A 20,845-nucleotide genomic window follows, 5' to 3' on the forward strand; every position below is an offset into this window, starting at 1 on the left:
CTCTTCAGCAAATGGTGCTGGGAGAACTGGACAACAACATGCAGAAAAATGAAACTGGACCACTTTCTTCCACAATACACAAAAATAAATTCAAAATGGATGAAAGACCTAAATGTGATACAGGAAACAATCAAAATCCTAGAGGGGAAAAGACGGAGCAACCTCTTTGACCTCAGCCACAGCAACTTCTCACTGGACATGTCTCCAGAGGCAAGAGAAATAAAAGCAAAAATGAACTATTGGGACTTCATCAAGATAAAAACCTTCTGTACAGCAAAGGAAACAATCAACTAAACTAAAAGGCAAACGATGAAATGGGAGAAGATATTTGCAAATGACGTATAGGATAAAGGGTTAGTATCCAATGGGGCTCCTGTGTGGCTCAATTGGTTAAGCGTCTTACTTCTGCTCAGGTTATGATCTTACGGTTTCTGAGTTTAAGTCCCATGTTGAGCTCTGTGCTGACAGTTCAGAGCCTGGAGCCTGCTTTGGATTCTCTGTCTCTCTGCCCTTCCCCTGCTCACACTCTGTCTCTCAAAAATAAATAAACATTAATTTTTTTTAAAAAAAGTTAGTATCCAAAATCTATTAGAACTTATCAAACTCAACACCAAAAAAATAATCCAGTGAAGAAATGGGCAGAAGACATAAATAGACACTTTCCAAAGAAGACATCCAGATGGCTAACAGACACATGAAAGGAGGCTCAATATCATTTATCATCAGGGAACTACACATCAAAACCACAATGAAATATCATCTCACACCTGTCAGAATGTCTAAAATTAACAATTCAGGAAACAATAGATGTTGGTGAAAATGCAGAGAAAGGGGTACCGTTTTTTGCACTGTTGGTGGGAATGTAAATGGGTGCAGCCACTCTGGAATACAGTATGGAGATTCCTCAAAAAAATTAAAAATAGAACTACCCCATGACCCAGCAATTGCACTGCTAGGTATTTATCCAAAGAATACAAAAACGCTGATTTGAAAAGGCACATGCACCCCAATGTTTATAGCAGCACTATCAACAACAGCCAAAGTATGGAAAGAGTTCAAATGTCCATTGACTAACAAATGGATAAAGAAGATGTGAGATATATATATACATATATATATATATGTATATATATATATGTGTATATATATATATATACATATATATATATATATATATATATATATACACGCAATGGAATATATATCTTTTGGCAATCAAAAAGAATAAAATCTTTCCATTTGCAACAAGGTGTATTATGCTAAGTGAAATAAGTCAGAGAAACACAAATATCATATGATTTCACTCATATATGGAATTTAAGAAGCAAAACAGATGAACATAGGGGAAGGGAAGGAAAAATGAGATGAAAACAGAGAGGGAGGCAAACCATAAGAGACTTAAATACAGAGGACAAACAGGATTTCTGGAGGGGAGGTGGTTGGGGGACGAACTAAATGGGTGATGGGCATTACGGAGGGCACTTGTTGGGATGAGCACTGGGTGTTATATGTAAGTGATGAATAACTGGGTTCTACTCCTAAAACCAATATTACACTATATGTTAGCTAATGTGAATTTAAATAAATCAAATTTGTTTATTAAAAATTTTTTAAAAAATAATGAAATAACATGTCCAAGGGAACAAACATTTACCTTTTGCTGTGGAAATGTGGACTCCATCATGGCTGTTTCAAAGCTGTGAGCACCGTCTGCCTGGGTCTTCTCCCACAGGTCTCTGAGGAATTGTACAGAATGACTCTGTATAGACAGTGGCTCAGGAAACAGGCTCTGAAAGGCATTAATGAGAAAACCATAACATTATCTCTTACCTGAACAATAAAGTTTGATTGATGACAAGGTACCATTTGGGCTTGGTTTGAACTTCAGCATGGTTTAAATTTAAATAAAACAACAAAGAAATCTATCTCGAAGATCAAACACATGATGCATTTTGGGCTTTTCATTTTTTAATAGAAGATTAAAATTATTGAATAGGACTCCAAGGCAGTTGATACTGATCTCTAAATTTGTCCAACCTTTGTAACATAGTGTTACCTTGATCATTTCCCAAACATGGTACTTAATTGGAAAATGGTTAATATAAATATTCATATTTGTTTGTGCAAAGATCTGATAATTATGGCATAAAATTAAAACTAAAGTACAAATATCAAATCAGTTTATACAGGGTAGATCATGAAGGCTAGAAGTAAAATGACTAAAAGTTCATTATGCAACAGCTCAAACATGAACAGTATGAGTGGGTGGTGGGGGAAACAAAAACACTTTTTTGGGTGTTTTTTTGGGCATTTAGGGGTGACTATTCCTAGATCTAATAGTCTAAGTTCTGAAAAATAAGATTATTTATGTAGAGAAAATCACCTTTCTCAACACCCAAAAAACAAATAATCCGGTGAGGAAATGGGCAAAAGACATGAATAGACACTTCTCCAAAGAAGACATCCAGATGGCCAACCAACACATGAAAAAATGCTCAACATCACTCATCATCAGGGAAATACAAATCAAAACCACAATGAGATACCACCTTACACCTATCAGAATGGCTAACATTAACAACGCAGGCAACAACAGATGTTGGCGAGGATGCAGAGAAAGAGGATCTCTTTTGCACTGCTGGTGGGAATGCAAACTGGTGCAGTCACTCGGGAAAACAGTGTGGAGGTTCCTCAAAAAATTAAAAATAGAACTACCCTACGACCTAGCAATTGCACGACTAGGTATTTATCCAAGGGATACAGGTATGCTGTTTTGAAGGGGCACATGCCCACCCCATGTTTATAGCAGCACTAGCAGCAATAGCCAAAGTATGGAAAGAGCCCAAATGTCCATTGATGGATGAATGGATAAAGAAGATGTGGTACACACACACACACACACACACACACACACACACACACAATAGAGTATTACCTGGCAGGCAAAAACAATGAAATCTTGCCATTTGCAACTACGTGGATGGAACTAGAGGGTATTATGTTAAGCGAAATTAGTCAGAGAAAGACAAACACATATAACCTCACTCATATGAGGACTTTAATACACAGAACAGATGAACACAAGGGAAGGGAAGCAAAAATAATATAAAAACAGGGAGGGGGACAAAACATAAGAAACACTTAAATATGGAGAACAGAGGGTTACTGGAAGGGTTGTGGGAGGGGGGATGGGCTAAATGGGTAAAGGGCACTAAGGAATCTAGTCCTGAAATCATTGTTGCACTATATGCTAAGTAACTTGGATATAAATTTTTAAAAAATCACATTTACCTATATTTCATTTAAGTCAATGAAAACAAAGTTTTAAAGGAAGATTTAAGTTGTTTATATATTTACTAATCAATCGTGTTTAATAGTCATTTAAACATTGTGTTGTGCTATCTATAAAGTGAGAAGTATTTTAATTCAAAGGAACAATTTTATAAAAACATAGAACATAATAAAGGGCATAAAATATTATTTATATACTTATAATACCATGTGTATTATCCTTTATATGTGAGGTCTGGTAAAATAATGGAAATGGTTTATAAAATTTTATTTTCTGTGTCAGTGATTGCCCAAGAATTAGCTTATGGGGATTTAGGTGGTCTGTGTGTACAAAGTTTCAATTTACTAAATGAAAACCAATAAGTTTTTTCCCAGAAAAATTTAATTATTACCATCACCAAGATAAGCTGTTTTTTATACTGAGTGAAGAAAGGTGGAGGATCTCATACCCCAAATAAGTAGCTTACAGATTAAAAAAGTCTAAGAGCCCATAACAGATTAATTATACAACCCATAATGTGGACACATCTGGGAGTTTCTTAATTATTATCAGAAACTTACACAGCATATGATTTTTCACTTGAAGAAAAATAGGACCTGATTTAACTAATCACCATTCCAAAAAGGATCATTGAGATCGGAATCTGTGAAGTTGAGAATTCCATGAATGTGTTAAATTGACAGAGAAAAGAAAGAGTCTGACCCAGCATAAAAGGCTAGTACTGGGTTTATAATGATCAAGTCAAAGATTTGATTATTGTTTAATCACAAGTCAGGATTCACCCAGACTACCCAATAACAAGCATGTGGAAAAAGAAAGGAAACATAGTAAAATTAACAAAGAAGAAAAGCAGCATAAACTATAGATACTTTTGCGTGATTTTGCTTAAAGAGAAACATAAGAATCAGACTAAATCAATAAAACAAGACTAAAGGGGCAAAAATAAAATCAAGTTTTTGGTTTATTTTCTGAAAACTGACAACTAAGAAGAACAAAGCCAACAATGAAACCAAATACAAAATCACTGATGAAAACTATTTGAAAAATATAAGTAGAAGAATAATAAGGTCAGTTCAAGAAAAGGAAAAAAAAATGCTGCTTTTTATAGTCACATAAATTTGGTTCACATCAAACTGTGAGTTGTTCTCTATGAGATATTATTAAGTGTTTTTTTTTAAAGTCTTCATATAGGAAAAGATGGTATTCCTAAGGCATGTCTAAGTTGTCTCTTAATTACTATAGTTCCATTTTATGATTACGATCTATTCAGCATTAAAATTCATTTTTCTTAGTAAGCTTTCATTTTCTTTATAAAGAAATGTAATTATCTGGTTGGTTACTTTGATAGGTGCTCTTATAGAAATATTTTATTTTATTTTATTTATCTTTTTAATATGAAATTTATTGTCGAATTGGTTTCCATACAACACCCAGTGCTCATCCCAAAAGGTGCCCTCCTCACTACCCATCACTCACCCTCCCCTTCCTCCCACCCCCCATCAACCCTCAGTTTGTTCTCAGTTTTTAAGAGTCTCTTATGCTTTGGCTCTCTCCCACTCTAACCTCTCTCTTTTTTTTTTTTCCTTCCCCTCCCCCATGGTCTTCTGTTAAGTTTCTCAGGATCTACATAAAAGTGAAAACATATGGTATCTGTCTTTCTCTGTATGACTTATTTCACTTAGCATAACACTCTCCAGTTCCAGCCACGTTGCTACAAAAGGCCATATTTCATTCTTTCTCATTGCCAAGTAGTATTCCATTGTGTATATAAACCACAATTTCTTTATTATTTTATTTTTTAAAATTTATTTGAGAGAGAGAGAGTGCAGGGGAGGGGCAGAGAGAGAAAGGGAGAGAGAGAATCCCAAGTGGGTTCCATGCTCAGTGCAGAGCCTGATGCGGGGCTCAAACTCATGAACTTTGAGATCACGACCTGAGCCAAAATCAAGAGTTGGATGCTTAACCGATTGAGCCACCCAGGCATGCCTTGCCTAATTTTTACCTATTTTTTAACATTCATGTTCTGTTTCACCCCTTCCTGCTCCTGCCTGTGACTCCACATTTCATTTTTTAACACATGTGCTACTAGGAAAAGACCACAGAGACCACTGAGTCAGGTGTCAGGTGTTCTGAGTTCTGCCTTTAATTTTCTTATCTGTAAAAATGATGTCTGATATTCCTTCTATTATTTACATTTTATAGTCTATATTTAAATTTTATGTGAAAGTTTAATATATTCAAGATAAGTATTTCCAAATATTCAAGAATCTCTTTTGATGCTAAAATGTTTGCATTAAGTTGTTCATTAAGTTGAAATTTCCTCTTTATGTAATTTTACCTATATACATAACATCTATGGGGAAAGGTGGCATTCCCGTATCTTAATAATGTCAAAAAGGATATGTTGACACTAAAATTAATTGGAGATTGGAAGGCTGTGGAGAAATAAAGACAAACTCTACATAAAGAAAGCTATTCCTCCAAATAAGCTGTTTTTGTTATTGTGTGACAGAAGTATTTTCTCTTTTCTTCTTCTTTTTCCAACTAAGAATATTCATGCTATTAATAGGTTTGGCCTCCTTGATGCTAATCCAAGGTCTTTTATAAAGAAACTATCCTAAAATATAGAAAACCCATGTTAAAAATTACTAATGAAATGTGTATGTGTTGCTGTTGTTTACATCGAACTCTAGTCAAAGAAAAATTCAGTAAAAATGATTATAAACTCATACCCCACCAACTCACTACGGAGCCATGACAAGCATGGATATACACACCTGCTGAAAGAGGAACATGATCTGGATCCATGGCTGAGGCTCTTGGCTGATGAGAATAAAACTGGATTTACTGTAGAGGCAGTAATGACCCTTCAGGGAGCAGGTAAAGAACAACTTTGCTACACAACTTCTAACAGAATCTAGAAACAAATGTACACAGCATTAAACATGGATTCCTTCCGGAGTTACACTTTATACTTCAACATACAAACACCTTTAGAAATACATTCTTCAGTTTTCAGTCTTTGAACCAATAACTCCAAACAACTGTGTATTTGGGTGTGGATCCATTCCATGGAATGTAGATTTAACTAAAAGATGCTTTCAACAAGGTATATTCTTTCTATCCGTCCTTCCCTTGTTTCAACTAATAATGCATGAGGAATCTCTAAGCAACTCACCTGGAAGAAAGAAAACCTCTTGCCAATAATAAGGGAGATACAGTGTTGTTTCCATCTGAATGGGCACTTTGAAATGATAATGTGGGAAGGATAAGAAAATGCATGGAGGAAACCCAGGCATTTTCTGGGCAGTGGATAGTATGACATGAACCAGTGACACTGTTCTCATAGTTGTGCAGGGGCCACAAAGACAGCCCCCAGAATAACTCAGCTGGAGGTGTGGCTTCCTGTGAGCTGGCCTGGTCTGGTTAGAAAAGCTTATTTCATATTGAAGAGGTTCAGCAGGGAAACTTACTGAGATCATCTTTTATGGATAAGAAAGCGGGGGCGGGGGGGAGGATGGTGGTGGTGCCATGGAGCAGAGGTGGCAAGAAGCCATTTAATTTTTACACCCTACAAGATGGGTGTTACTATTTTTATTTTAAAAATGAGGAAATTTAGTGCATTGGCATGTCAGCTTAGTGAACCACTGTGAATGACTTGTTTACCACTATGATGTTGGCTTATGGCATGCAATAGATGCTTGATAGGGCATCTAGAAAGATGAATGATGCTCAGGGATCCAGAAAAACTCCTCAAGTCTACCCAATCTGGGGCAGAGCCAGGATTTGAACTCAGCTGAGCTGATGCCATTTTAGGATACTTTAGGCTCTTCTATACTGGGAATTTTTAAATCTATCATTTGATAATGCATAGGGTATTTATTCTTTCAGAGTTAAGCTGATATTTTAAATGAAATATTTTGAAAATCATTGGATTTTAGTATGTACTACTTTAAAAATGGAAATATGGGTTATAATTTATTAAAAGTTGATGGGGACCCTAATAACATGACAGTCAGTCCCCACCTAAGACTACCCTGGGGTTCCCTAGAAAATTGGGGAGACTTATCTGTGCACCATAAGGGCTCAGTTGTGAAGGAATAACAGGTTTTTCAGAAAGAGTTTGGAAGAATTAAAGATGAACAGCCAATGACACATTAGAAGAGAAGGCATTAGAAATAAAATAGAGCTACAGATCAATTTAGAAATATATACAGAGATCTTAATAGTTAACAACTTTCTGTGATTCTAAGACATTGGTATGGAAGAGGATGCTTTTGTGAGGTTAATTGCTTTAGGGAATTTTAAAAAATTGGGTTCAAGTATCCAATAACCTTGTATAAAATCAGAAAGCATTTCTGCATTCTGTGGATGAATGGATCATGAGATGTAAAGAGTGACTGAAGGTTCAGTGGAAAAGACCAGGACGCCCTGCATTGAGAAAGAAAGTCCTCAGAGTATAGAATTAAGCACAATATTGGCCTAACATTGCCCTACCAGAAATTATTTGAAAGTGGTAACTAAAAATATTTTAGTACAGATGTTCTGAAAAATTGAGTTTAATAAATACTAGAGAAGCAGGAAGCCAAGTATTCAATAAGAGTATACACACAAAAATGGTATTTGAAATAAATCTAGCTCTGATGTACATGCTGAGACAGCAATATGTTTTGCTTTGACAGAAGGTTTCAAAAGAGAACAAGTTCTTTACTAAGAACTTATGCAGTAGCTTGACAGTCACAAGTTGGGCCTCAGGCCTCTGCCAAGAAAAAAAGGTTTTGTCTTTTCCTTCCCTTAGATTCTCACTGCTAATTCGTGTTTTCTTTTGCAGATGAACATTGATTAGATTTATTTTACTCACCCTGGGTCTACCAGCTTTCTATACACAAACCACAGGGGTCTCAGATCACAAAAATGGGCAAAGCAGTAGAAGAGAGGGGTTTGTATCTTAGAAGCAGATATGTTGGTTATAAAAATAAACCAGTTCTGTGATATCTTCTGTTAATTCTTTCCATAACCTGATCTGTGGCAACATTTTTTTCCTCATTTTTTTCAGAGTTTCCTAACTTGGAAAATTTCTCCACAACACTAACATTTAGTTGTTAATTTTTTGCTGCAATTTTCTCCCTTATGTTCACTCTGTGGTATTGAATGGTAGGCATGCAGTGAATGATTGCTGGATGAATAATGAATGTCAGGCACTATGTGGAGAGCAAGAAGGACCAGGATATTGACCCTGTTCTTAAGAAGCTTACAGCCAAATGGGAGAAACATCTATAAGTAAAACATAAATTGTTGTAAGTCCATGGGATAATGGAGGAACACACAATTCTGATTGCTCAGAGAAATGAGCAGCTGTTTTCATTGGGGAATAAGAGGAATCTTCATGGAAGAGGAAATATTTGGGGTCACTTTGAAAGATAACCAATATTTTGAACTTAGAAAAAGTTGGGAGGAGACCAGCATTTTAAATGAAGGGAACATCCAGGAAAAAAATCACATAAGGCATGAAGTTTAAGGTAATTCCAGGTAGTGAGATAGTGTATCTGGGTCATTATGATAATTTTTCTTCCACATTTGATGTCAAAGGGTTATTTATTTTTATAGAGTAAATGTTGAAGGCCATGCTTTGCTTAATATAGAATGCTTTGCATATTCCACCAAATCTGATTATTTCTTTCTTTTTGTAGATAACAGCTTATCTTTGTAAAAAATAAAGGATTTGCTGTGGTCTTTATAAATACTGAAGTTAACATGAACATCAATAATTGTATAATACAATGTATTATAAGTTGAAATGTTCAAAATATACATCACACACATGGAGAGATTTAAAGCTATGATACAAAATACAAGAGCATGTTTCAGTTCAAGATGGCAACATAAGAAAAAACTCTGAACTCACTTTCACCCTGGAACACACCACATTACACCTATCAATAGAATAATTCTTCGTGAAGAACTGAGGGCTGACTGAACAGCTACTGAGCAACCAAAATGGAAAGAATGGCAAGAAAACAGCAAGGGAAATGGAGACATCCCATGGTTTAAAAGATATACAGCCACACCTCCAGTCAGCCGACAAAAGTCACTAAGCACACACAGTCTGCCTAAGGAACACCATACACAAGATCACTTCTTCAACTTTAGAAGTAGTCATTTCATCTTATCCACAGAGACAAACAGAGAAAAGCAAGAAAACTGGGGAGACAGAGGAATATGCTCCAAAGAAAGAACAAGAAAAAAAAAAAACTCAGAAAAAGAACTAAATGAAATAGAGATAAACAATATGCCTGATAAAGAATTTAAAGTAATGATCACAAAGATACTCACTGGACTAGATAAAAGAATGGAAGAATGCAGAGACCTTCAATAAAGACATAGAAAATATTAAAAAGAACCAATAAGAATTGAAGAATACAATAACTGAAACAAAAAACATACTAGAGGGAATCAACAATAGACAAGAAAATGCAGAAGACATATCATTGATCTGGAAGACAGGGTAATAGAAAGCACACAAGCTGAATAGCAAAAAGAGAAAAGGATTTTTTAAAATGAGGATAATTAAGGGATCTCTCGGACAACATCAAGCCAAAAAACATTCACATTGTAGGAAAAAAAAAAAAAAAGAAAGAGGTGTAGAAACTTATGTCAAGAAATAATAACTGAAAACTTCCCTAACCTAAGAAGAGAAATAGACATTGAAGTCCAAGAAACAGAGATTCCAAACAAGATGAACCCAAGTAAGTCTACACCATAGCACATAATAATTAAAATGTCAAAGATTGAAGATAAACAGAGAATCATAAAAGCAGTGAGAGAGAAACAAAAAGTCACTACAAGGGAAAAGCTTTAAGACTATAAACTAATTTTTAGCAGAAACTTTGCAAGCCAGAAGGAAGTGGCATGATATGTTCAAAGTGCTGAAAAGAAAAAAACCTACAACCAGAAATACTCTAACTGGTAAGGTTATCATTCAGATTTGAAGTTGAGGTAAGAGTTTCCCAGACAAACAAAAGATAAAGGAACTTATCACCATGAAACCAGCCTTATAAGAAATGTTAAAGGGATTTCTTTAAGTGGAAAAGAAATGGCCATAATTAGGCATAAGAAAAATATGAATAAAAAGATGTAAAATATGACTATATATATATATGTATACATATATATATATATATATATATATATATATAGTGGAGAAGTGGAAAAGTATGAATAAAAAGATGTAAAATATGACTATATATACATATAGTATATGGAAAGAATGGCAATTACATACATACATATGTATATATAGTGGAGAAGAGAATAAAAAGGGAAAGAAAAGGAGAAAAAGAAAAAGAAAATCTTTAACACTCCACTTATGTCAATGGATAGGTCATCCAGACAGAAAATCCATAAGGAGACATTTTTTTAAATGTTTATTTATTTTTGAGAGAGCGAGTGAGCAAGGGAGGGGCAGAGAGTGAGGGAGACAGGGGATCCTCTGTGGGCTCTGCACTAATAGCAGAGAGCCTGATGTGGGGCTCAAACTCACGAACCATGAGTTCATGACTTGAGACGAAGTCAGACGCTTAACCAACTGACCCACCTAGGTGCCCCAGGAAATAATGTCTTTGAATGGCACATTGGACCAGATGGGCATAACAGATATATACAGAACATCCCATCCAAAAACAACAGAATACACTTTTCAAGTGCACACGGACATTCTCCAGAACAGATCACATATTAGGCCATAAAACAAGACTCAATAAATCAAAGAGGATTGAAATCATACTGTGCATCTTTCCCAATCACAATGGTATGAAACTAGAAATACATCACAGGAACAAAACTGGAAAAAACACAAAGACATGGAGACTAAGCAACATGATAGTAAACCAATGGGTCAATGAAACAATCAAGGAAGAAAAAAAAAATAAATGGAGACAAATGAAAACACAAAGTTTCAAAATCTCAGAGACACAGTAAAAGCAGTCCTAAGAGAAAAGTATATAGCAATTCAGACCTACCTCAAGAAATAAGAAAAAAACCTCAATAAACAATCTAACCTTATGCCTAAGGGAACTAGAAAAAGAACAATGTGCAAGGTGAGTAGAAAAAAGGAAATAATAAAGATCAGAGTGGAAATGAATGATGTAGAGAGTTAAAAAAAAACAGTATGAAAAAATTAATGAAACCAAGACCTGGTTATTTGAAAATATAAACCAAACTGACAAACCGTTAAGTAGACTTACCAAGAACAATGGATAAAGGACCCAAATAAATAAAATCAGAAATGAAAGAGGAGAAGTAACAACTGAGACCACAGAAATACAAAGGATTTCAAGAAAATATTATGAAAAATTTTATGCCAACAAACTGGACAACCTAGAGGTAGATACACTTCTAGAAACATAGAATCTTCCAAAACTGAAGCAGGAAGAAACAGAAAATCTCACAGACTGATTATAAGTAATTAAATTGAACTGGTAATAAAGAAAACTACCAAAAAATAAAATTCCAGGACTATATGGATTCACAGCTGAATTCTACTGGACATCTAAACAAGAGTTAATAGTTATTCTCCTCAAACTATTCCAAAAAATACAAGAGGAAAGAAAGCTTCCAAATACATTCTGTAAGTCTAGCATTAATTACCCTGATATCAAAACCAGACAAAGATACCACCAAAAAAGAAAACTTCAGGCCAATACCCCTGATGAACATAAATTCAAAAATCTTCTACAAAATATTAGCAAATCATATATAACAATACATTAAAAAGACTGTTCACCACAATCAGGTGGGATTTATTCCTGGGATGCAAGATGGTTCAATAGTCACAAATAAATCAATGTCATACACATCAACAAAACAAAGGATAAAAATCATATGATCATTTCAATAGATGCTGAAAAAGCATTTCACAACATTGAACATCCATTCATGATAAAAACTCAAAAAAATGGGGTTAGAGGAAACATACTTCAACATAATAAAGGCATGTATGGTAAACCCCAGCTAACATAATCCTCAGTGGTAAACAGCTGAGGTTTTTTTTGGGGGTCAGGAATAAGAAAAGGGTGTTCATTCTCACTACTTTTCTTCAACATATTACTAGAAGTCCTAGCCATAGTAATCAGACAAGAAAAAGAAATAAGAGGCATCCATATTGGTAAAGAAGAAGTAAAACTTTCACTATTTGCAGATGACATGATACTACATATAGAAAATCCTAAAGATTCCACCAAAAAAACTATTAGAAATAGTACATAAATTCAGTGAAGTGGCAGAATACAAAATTGATACACAGAAATTGGTAGTGTTCTATACACTAACAATGAAGTCACAGAAAGAGAAATTTAAAAAGCAACACCATTTACAATTGTACCAAAAGAATAAATACCTAGGGGTATTCTTTCTGATGAAAGAAACTGAAGATGACACAAACATATGGAAAGATACTACATGCTCATGGAGTGGAAGAATTAGTATTGTCAAGGTGTCCATATTACCTAAGCATCTACAGATTCAGTGTAATCCCTATCAAAATACCAATAGCATTTTTCACAAAACTAGAACAAATAATACTCAGATTTGTATGGAACCACAGAAGACCCTGAATAATCAAAGCAATCCTGAGAAAGAACAAAGCTAGAGGTATCATAATTCCAGATTTCAAGATACACTGTAAGTATGTAGTAATCAAAACAGTATGGTACTGGCACAAATAACAGACACATAGATCAATATAACAGAATAGAGAACCTAGAACTAAATTCACGTTTATATGGACAATTAATCTATGACAAAGGAGAAAAGAATATCCAATTGGAAAAAAGATAATCTCTTCAACAATTAGTGTTGGGGAAACTGGTCAGCTACATGCAAAAGAAACTTGACCACTTTCTTACACCATACACAAAAATAAATCAAAATGGATTAAAGACTTAAATGTGAGACCTGAAACCATAAAAATCTTAGAAGATCTATGCAAAAATCCTCAACAATGTACTAACCAACCAGATCCAACACCACATTAAAAGAATTATTCACCACAACCAAGTGAGATTTATACCTGGGATGCAGGGCTGGTTGAATTTCTGCAAAACAATCAATGTGATGCATCACATCAATAAAAAAAGGAAAAGAACCACATGATCCTCTTAATAGAGGCAGAGAAAGTATTTGACAAAATACAGCATTCTTTCTTGATAAAACCCCTCAAGAAAGTAGGGATAGAAGGATCATATGTCAAGATCATAAAAGTCATATATGAAAGACCCACAGCTAGTATCATCCTCAATGGGGAAAAACGAGTTTTCCCCTAAGGTCAGGAACAAGACAGGGATGTCCACTCTCACCACTGTTATTCAACATAGTATTTGAAGTCCTAGCCTTAGCAATCAGACAACACAAAGGAATAAAAGGCATCCAAATCGACCAGGAGGAAGTCAAACTTCCACTCTTCACAGACGACATGATACTCTATATGGAAAACCCAAAGATTCCACAAAACCACTGCTATAACTGATCCATGAATTCAGCAAAATTGCAAGATATAAAATCAATACACAGAAATCAGCTGCATTTCTAGACACCAATAATGAAGTAACAGAAAGAGAAATCAAGGAATTGATCCCATTTACAATTGCACCAAAAACCATAAAATACCTAGGAATAAACCTAACCAAAGAGGTGAAAAATATATACACTGAAAACTATAGAAAGCTTCTGAAAGGAATTGAAAAAGACACACACACAAAGGAAAAATATTCCATGCTCCTGGATTGGAAGAACAAATATTTAAAATATCAGTACTACCCAAAGCAATCTACATATCCAATGCAATCTCTATCAAAATAACACCAGCATTCTTCACAGAGCTATAACAAATAATCCTAAAGTTTGTATGGAACCAGAAGAGACCCCATATAGCCAAAGCAATCCTGAAAAAGAAAGCCAAAGCTGGAGGCATCACAACCCCTCAAGATGTATTACAAAGCTGTAATCATCAAGACAGTATGGCACTGGCACAAAAACAGACACTCAGATCAATGGAACAGAATAGAGAACTCAGAAATGAACTGACAAATATATGGCCAACTAATCCTTGACAAAGCAGGAAAGAATATCCAATGGAATAAAGAGTGTCTCTTCAGCAAATGGCACTGGGAAAACTGGACAGCAACATGCAGAAGAATAAACCTGGACCACTTTCTTACACCATACACAAAAATAAACTCAAAATGGATGAAAGGCCTAAATGTAAGACAGGAAGCCATCAAAATCCTAGAGAATAAAGCAGACAAAAACATCTTTGACCTTGGCTGCAGCAACTTCTTAGTCAACAAGTCTCTGGAGGCAAGAGAAACAAAAGCAAAAATGAACTATTGGGACCTCATCAAGATAAAAAGCTTCTGCATGGTGAAGAAACATTCAGCAAAACTGATTGGCAACCAACGGAATGGGAGAAGATATTTGCAAATGATATATCAGACAAAGGGTTAGAATCCAAAATCTATAAAGAACTCACCAAATTCCACACCCAAAAAACAATAATCCAGTGAAGAAATGGGCAAAAGACATGAATAGACACTTCTCCAAAGAAGATATCCAGATGGCCAACTGACACATGAAAAAATGCTCAATATCACTCATCATCAGGGAAATACAAACTAAAACCACAATGAGATACCACCTTACTCCAGTCAGAATGGCTAAAATTAACAACTCAGGTAATGACAGATGTTGGCGAGGATATGGAGAAAGAGGATCTCTTGTGCACTGCTTGTGGGAACGCAAACTGGTGCAGTCACTCGGGAAAACAGTATGGAGGTTCCTCAATATGGACCCAGCAATTGCACTACTAGGTATTTATCCAAGGAAACACAGGTGTGTTGTTTAGAAGGGACACATGCACCCCAATGTTTATAGCAGCACTATTGACAACAGCCAAAGTATGGAAAAAGCCCAAATGTCCCATGACAGATGAATGGATAAAGAAGATGTGGTATGTATATACAAGGGAGTATTATTCAGAATCCAAAAGAATGAAATCTTGCCATTTGTAACTACATGGATGGAACTAGAGTGTATAATGGTAAGTGAAATTAGTGAATCAGAGAAAGACAAATATCATATGACTTCACTCATATGTGGAATTTAAGATACAAAACAGATGTACATAAGGGAAGGGAAGCAAAAATAATATAAAAACAAGGAAGAGACAAAACATGAAAGACTTAAATACGGAGAACAAACTGAGGGTTGCTGGAGGGGTTGTGGGTGGAGGGGATGGGCTAAATGGGTAAGAGGCATTAAGGAAGACACTAGTTGGCATCAGCACTGTTGTTATGCATAGGGGACGAATCACTGGAATATACTCCTGAAATCATTATTGCACTATATGTTAACTAACTTGGATGTAAATTTAAAAATAAATAAATCAATAAAATTTAAAAAAAAATAGAAGAGAACACAGGCAGTAATTTCTCTGACATTGGCCATAGCAACATTTTTCTAGATATATCTCCTGAGGCAAGGGAAACAAAAGCAAAAATAAATTATTGGGAGTATATCAACAAAAAGAAAACTTTTGCACAGTAAAACCATCAACAAAAAGATAACCTACTGAATGGGAGAAGATATTTGCAAATGATATATTCAATAAGCTGTTAATATCCAAAATATATAAAGAATTTGTGCATCTCAACACTAAAAAAAAATCTGATTTTAAAATGAGCAGAGAACTTGAATAGACATTTTTCCAAAGAAGATATACAAATGGCTAGCAGACATGTGAGCAGAGGTTCAACATCACTAATCATCAGGGAAATTCAAACCACAACCACAATAAGAGATCACTTACACCAGTTCAAATGGCTAAAATCAAAATTATAAGAAATAACAAGTGTTGGCAAGGATGTGGAGGGGAAAAAAAACCCTTGTGTGTGTTGGTAGAAATGTAAACCCCTATGTTTACTGCAGCATTATTTACAGTAGCCAAGACATGGAAGCAACCTGTGTCGATCAACAGACAAATGGATACAGAAAATGTGGTATGTATACACAATGGAATATTACACAGCCATAAGAAAAGATGAGATCTTGCCATTTGAGACAACATGGATGGGCCTAGAGAGTATTGTCCTAAGTGAAATAAGCCACACTGAGAAAGACAAATACTGTATGATTCCACTCATAAATGGAATCTAAAAAAAAAAAAAAAAAGAATAAATCAACAAAAAGCAGAATCAGAACTACAAATACAGAGAACAAACTGATGGTTGCCAGACAAGAGGGGTGTGGGGGCTTGGGCAAAATAGGTGAGGGGGGGGAGGGAGATATAGGCCTACAGTTATGGAATGAGGAAAGTCACAGGAATACAATGTAGAGAAGATGGAATACAGCCGATGATACTGTAATAGCGATGTCATGGGGCAAATGGTAGCTAAATTTGTCGTGAACATAGTGTAATGTATAAACTTGTCAGATCACTAAGTTATACACCTGAAATGAATGTAACATTGTGTGTTGGCTATATTATGAGACTGAACTCAGGACCCGTGTCAGCTATATTAAAAACAACAACGAAAACAACAACAACAACAACAACAAAACATTCGGTCTTTTTTTCAAAGTCTTTAGGAATCATTTGGAATTTTCTTTTTATCTCTTTTCTCCCTCAGTTCATACACTTTTATTCCTGCACTGCATTGTGTCATATTAACATTTTGTTAGTATTTTCAAAAAAACTCTTATTTTAGAAAACTTAGATTTACAGAAAATTTATGAATAACTAATCGTTCCCATAAACTAAGCAACCAGTTTCTCTATTATTAACATCTTAAGTTAATATGGTATATTTATTACAAGTAATGAACTAATATGGATACACTGTTACAAACTTAACTCGATATGGTATATTTATTACAAGTAATGAACTAATATGGATACACTGTTACAAACTTAACTCGATAGTTTATTCAGAGTTCCTTTGTTTATACTTAGTGTCTTCTTTCTGTTCCAGGATCCCACCCATTCAAGATACCACGTGACATTTATTCATTGTGTATCTCTAGGCTCCTCTTGGCTATGGCAATTTCTCAGACTTTCCTTGTTTTTGATGACATTCACAGTTTTGAGAGTACTTTCGTTATACATTTTGTGGGATGTCCCTCAGATTGAGTTTGTCTGTTTCTCTCTCACAATTAGACTGAGATTTTGAGTTTTGGAGAGGAAGACCACAGAGGTAAAGTGTTATTTTCATCATGTCACGTCAAGAGTACATTTGCTGATCATGACATAACTTTGATGTTGACCTTGATCACCTGGCTGAGGTAGTGTTTACCAGGTTTGTCTACTATAAATGTACTCCTTTCCCCCCACTTTGCACACTATACTCTTTGAAAGGAAGTCATTATGTGTAGCTCACATTTAAGGTGTGGGAAGTCTGCTCCACCTCTTTGTGGTCAGAATAGCTACATAAATTATGTAGGATTCTGTACGTATTTGTCTCTTCCTCCTGCAGTTATTTAATTCAAACGATTTAGTCAATTATTCTATCAGTATGTACTTGTGGATATTTATTTTATAATTCAGGACTATTTTATTTATTTTATTGCTCTAATTGTTTCAGCTTTGGCCATTAGGAGCTCTTTCGTTGGCTTCTATGTTCATTTGAAGTGCTCCCACCATTGTGTGTGTGGTTTTGTTTTGTTTTGTCTTTGAGCACTTCCTTACTTTATAGCACTAAATAAAAGATACTCCAGGCTCATCATGATTGTTTCCTGCCCTGTTATAGAATCAGCTGTTTCTCCAAGGATTTCGGGTTCCTTTTATTGGAAAATGGTGTTAGAAACTAAGATCTGGGTACTAGGTATGTTTGTTGCTACTGGAGTGCCATTGCTCCTTGGCCCTCTCAGCTGATAAAACAAGGAAATTATGTGTGTATAGTAACCCAGGTATGTATACATGTCTCCACATGAACCTGGCTCTTGCTCTGTTAGTATCATCTGTCTACTATAGAAGGTAGAGTTCTCTCCCTCTCCTTTTCTTTCCCTTCCTTCCCTCCCACCTTCTTTCTTAAAAATCTTTGTATATTTAACATCTACTATAGTGCCTGGCATAGAGAGGCTCACTTCAAAACATCATAATGATACTTTATTACACTCTTTCTAGTTTCTTCTGGAACAATAAAGATAAAACCAGTAAAACAACCCCATGATCATGAGAAATCATAATAACAATAATACAATATTAATTTTCATGTTGAAATTTTATCTCACTTTAAATGCTTCACAATGTCATATCTAACATGAGATACAACTATTTGTCAATGTGAACATTCTTCCTCAGTTTAGCTACTTGTATTTTAGCTGTATCCCAGATGCCAGTAATCTTATGTTAGGATCTTAGTAAATAAATACTTCTTTATTTGTTTCATGGTTGTAAAATGCTAAAAAATAATCTAAAAAGCATACATTTTTGGAAATGAACTTTTAGAAAACATAAAATTAGAAATGGTTCTGCAGCATCTGGGTGGCTCAGTTGGTTAAGTGTTCAACTCTTGATTTTGGCTCAGGTCATGATCTCATAATTGTGGGATGGAGCCCCATATTAGGGTCTGGACTGAGTGCAGAGCCTGCTTGGGATTTTCTGTCTTCCTCTCTCTCTGCCCTTCCCTCTCACACATGTGTGCACCCTCCCTTTCTAAAAGAAAGAAAGAAAGAAAAAAAGAAATGGCCCTAAATGGCATCCTAAAATTTCAGAAAGGAGTTATAATTTTAGAATAATATTTTAAGTCTAGTGGAAATTCTGAATCAAGCAAAACCAAAATAAAAAATAAAAATTAGACTTTAGTTCATATGTGAATGCATGTGATGTACTTGAAATATCAGAGCAAGTCAATATGTAGAATAACTAATATTAGCATTTACTCTTGTACCAATTTCTGTTCGATGTTTTATATAATTCAATCAATTATTCAATCCTCATACTTATCTATTATTATCTCTTTTCACTTAAAAGATTAAAGACTCAGAGAGTTAAGTGACTTAAGTAAGATGTGGAACTACAATTTGGATCCAAGTTTATGAAAATGCTAAACCCATGTTTTGTTCACAAAGCAATACTACCTCTTTCAAAGTCACATTGTCTAACAGACTTGAATCTGCCTCCCCAGCTGAGTTATCTTCTGCAGGGACAGAATTGACAATCCAAAATAATTTGCCAATATCTTTAACGACACCACATAAGTTGTCCAGCTTTAGAAATATAAACTGAGGCATTAATTTCTATGCAATTACTATAGAGTCAACATACTTTTCCTTCTTTCTATCTTTCTTTCTTTCTTTCTTTCTTTCTTTCTTTCTTTCTTTCTTTCGAGAGTGTGTGCACACACATGCACTCATGTGAGAGGGGGAGGGGCAACGAGACAGGGAGAGGAAGAGAGAGAGACAGAGAGAGAGAGAGAGAGAGAGAATCTTAAACAGATTCTATGCCCAGCACAGAACCTGACGTGGGCTTAATTTTACAACTGTGAGGTCATGACCTGAGCTAAAATCAAGAGTCGGACACTTAAGTGACTGAGCCACCCAGGTACCCCCAACATAATTTTCTAACTTGGGGGTAGGACAAATCTTCACAAATCTACAGAGATGTGGAAAATCTGTAAAGAGAAGCTCTTTATAGGCCTGTGTAAAATGGGAATAATTGGTCTCTTTTATCCTTATATGTGCTCAGAAATAGGAGAGAGTTCAAACCCTGAAAGAATAATCAAAGTGAATTTGCTTAGAGTTCCTTAGAGGTGGAGAAAGCTGTAGAATCAGGTGAAGGAGGACTGTGGTGGTAACTTTAATGCCCATGATGCTCTGAGAGCAGCTGACAAGTGTGACTATTTTTCTAAATATCTATACTGGATCTGAGAAACACATCATTCTTCTTGGGAGACTAGACACTTAACTCATCACCCAGGGTGGTTCTTATATATAATCTATGGCATTATATGCTTTTTATTTAGAGATAAATACCTTTTAAGAATAAATATAGAATATAGCATTGACTTTTTTTTAATGTAGCTAGCAGAAATATCAAAGAGTTGGCTTTAGTTTTTGGAAAAAAAGAATGTTAACTCTTGTTTTGTATTCTTTACCAAACTTATACTTTGAAAGTTCTCTTCCAGCTAAGTAAGGATCAGATAAATGTTATCTGGCTTGTTTCCCAGGTTTTTTAGCTGAGCCATTTGTCTCCATAGCCAAACTGTATTTCTAGAATGATTTGTAAAAACTCAAACGCAGGAAGGTATTTGCTGAAATTGCTAGACTGAAAGTATTCACACATTGAACATAACATAAACACACAACAAATTCAGAGAAGGCATTTTGAGAGACTTAGCGTCAAGAAAGCTAATTTTCATTGACTTCTTACTTTGTACTTAGGTGTAAGTGTAACAAACAAATCAAACTTTTATGAAGTAGGTCTTGTTATCCCCATTTTATAGAGAAGGAAATTTCAAGATCAAACTTCCAGGAAGCAACTGAGTGAGCATTTGAACCCAGGTTC

General features: G+C 35.1%; 1 protein-coding gene across 2 annotated transcripts in view; it reads right to left on the reverse strand.

The window, feature by feature from the left end:
- Nucleotides 1–20,845, reverse strand: part of VEPH1 (ventricular zone expressed PH domain containing 1) — a 235,637-nt gene that overhangs the window by 50,471 nt on the left and 164,321 nt on the right. Inside the window, exons 9-10 of one of the 2 annotated variants that reach the window (XM_047100255.1) lie at nucleotides 6,070–6,209; nucleotides 1,655–1,789 (exon numbers count right to left, since the gene is read on the reverse strand). In XM_047100255.1, coding sequence (XP_046956211.1) covers nucleotides 1,655–1,789; nucleotides 6,070–6,209 — 275 coding nt within the window. The remainder of the gene's footprint in view (nucleotides 1–1,654; nucleotides 1,790–6,069; nucleotides 6,210–20,845) is intronic. The other variant, XM_047100256.1, reaches the window with a different exon arrangement.

Source organism: Lynx rufus, unplaced genomic scaffold, assembly GCF_022079265.1.
Source record: "Lynx rufus isolate CCGP_SWC_20201006 ecotype Redwood Valley unplaced genomic scaffold, mLynRuf1.p SCAF_5, whole genome shotgun sequence".
Classification (NCBI taxonomy): domain Eukaryota; kingdom Metazoa; phylum Chordata; class Mammalia; order Carnivora; family Felidae; genus Lynx; species Lynx rufus.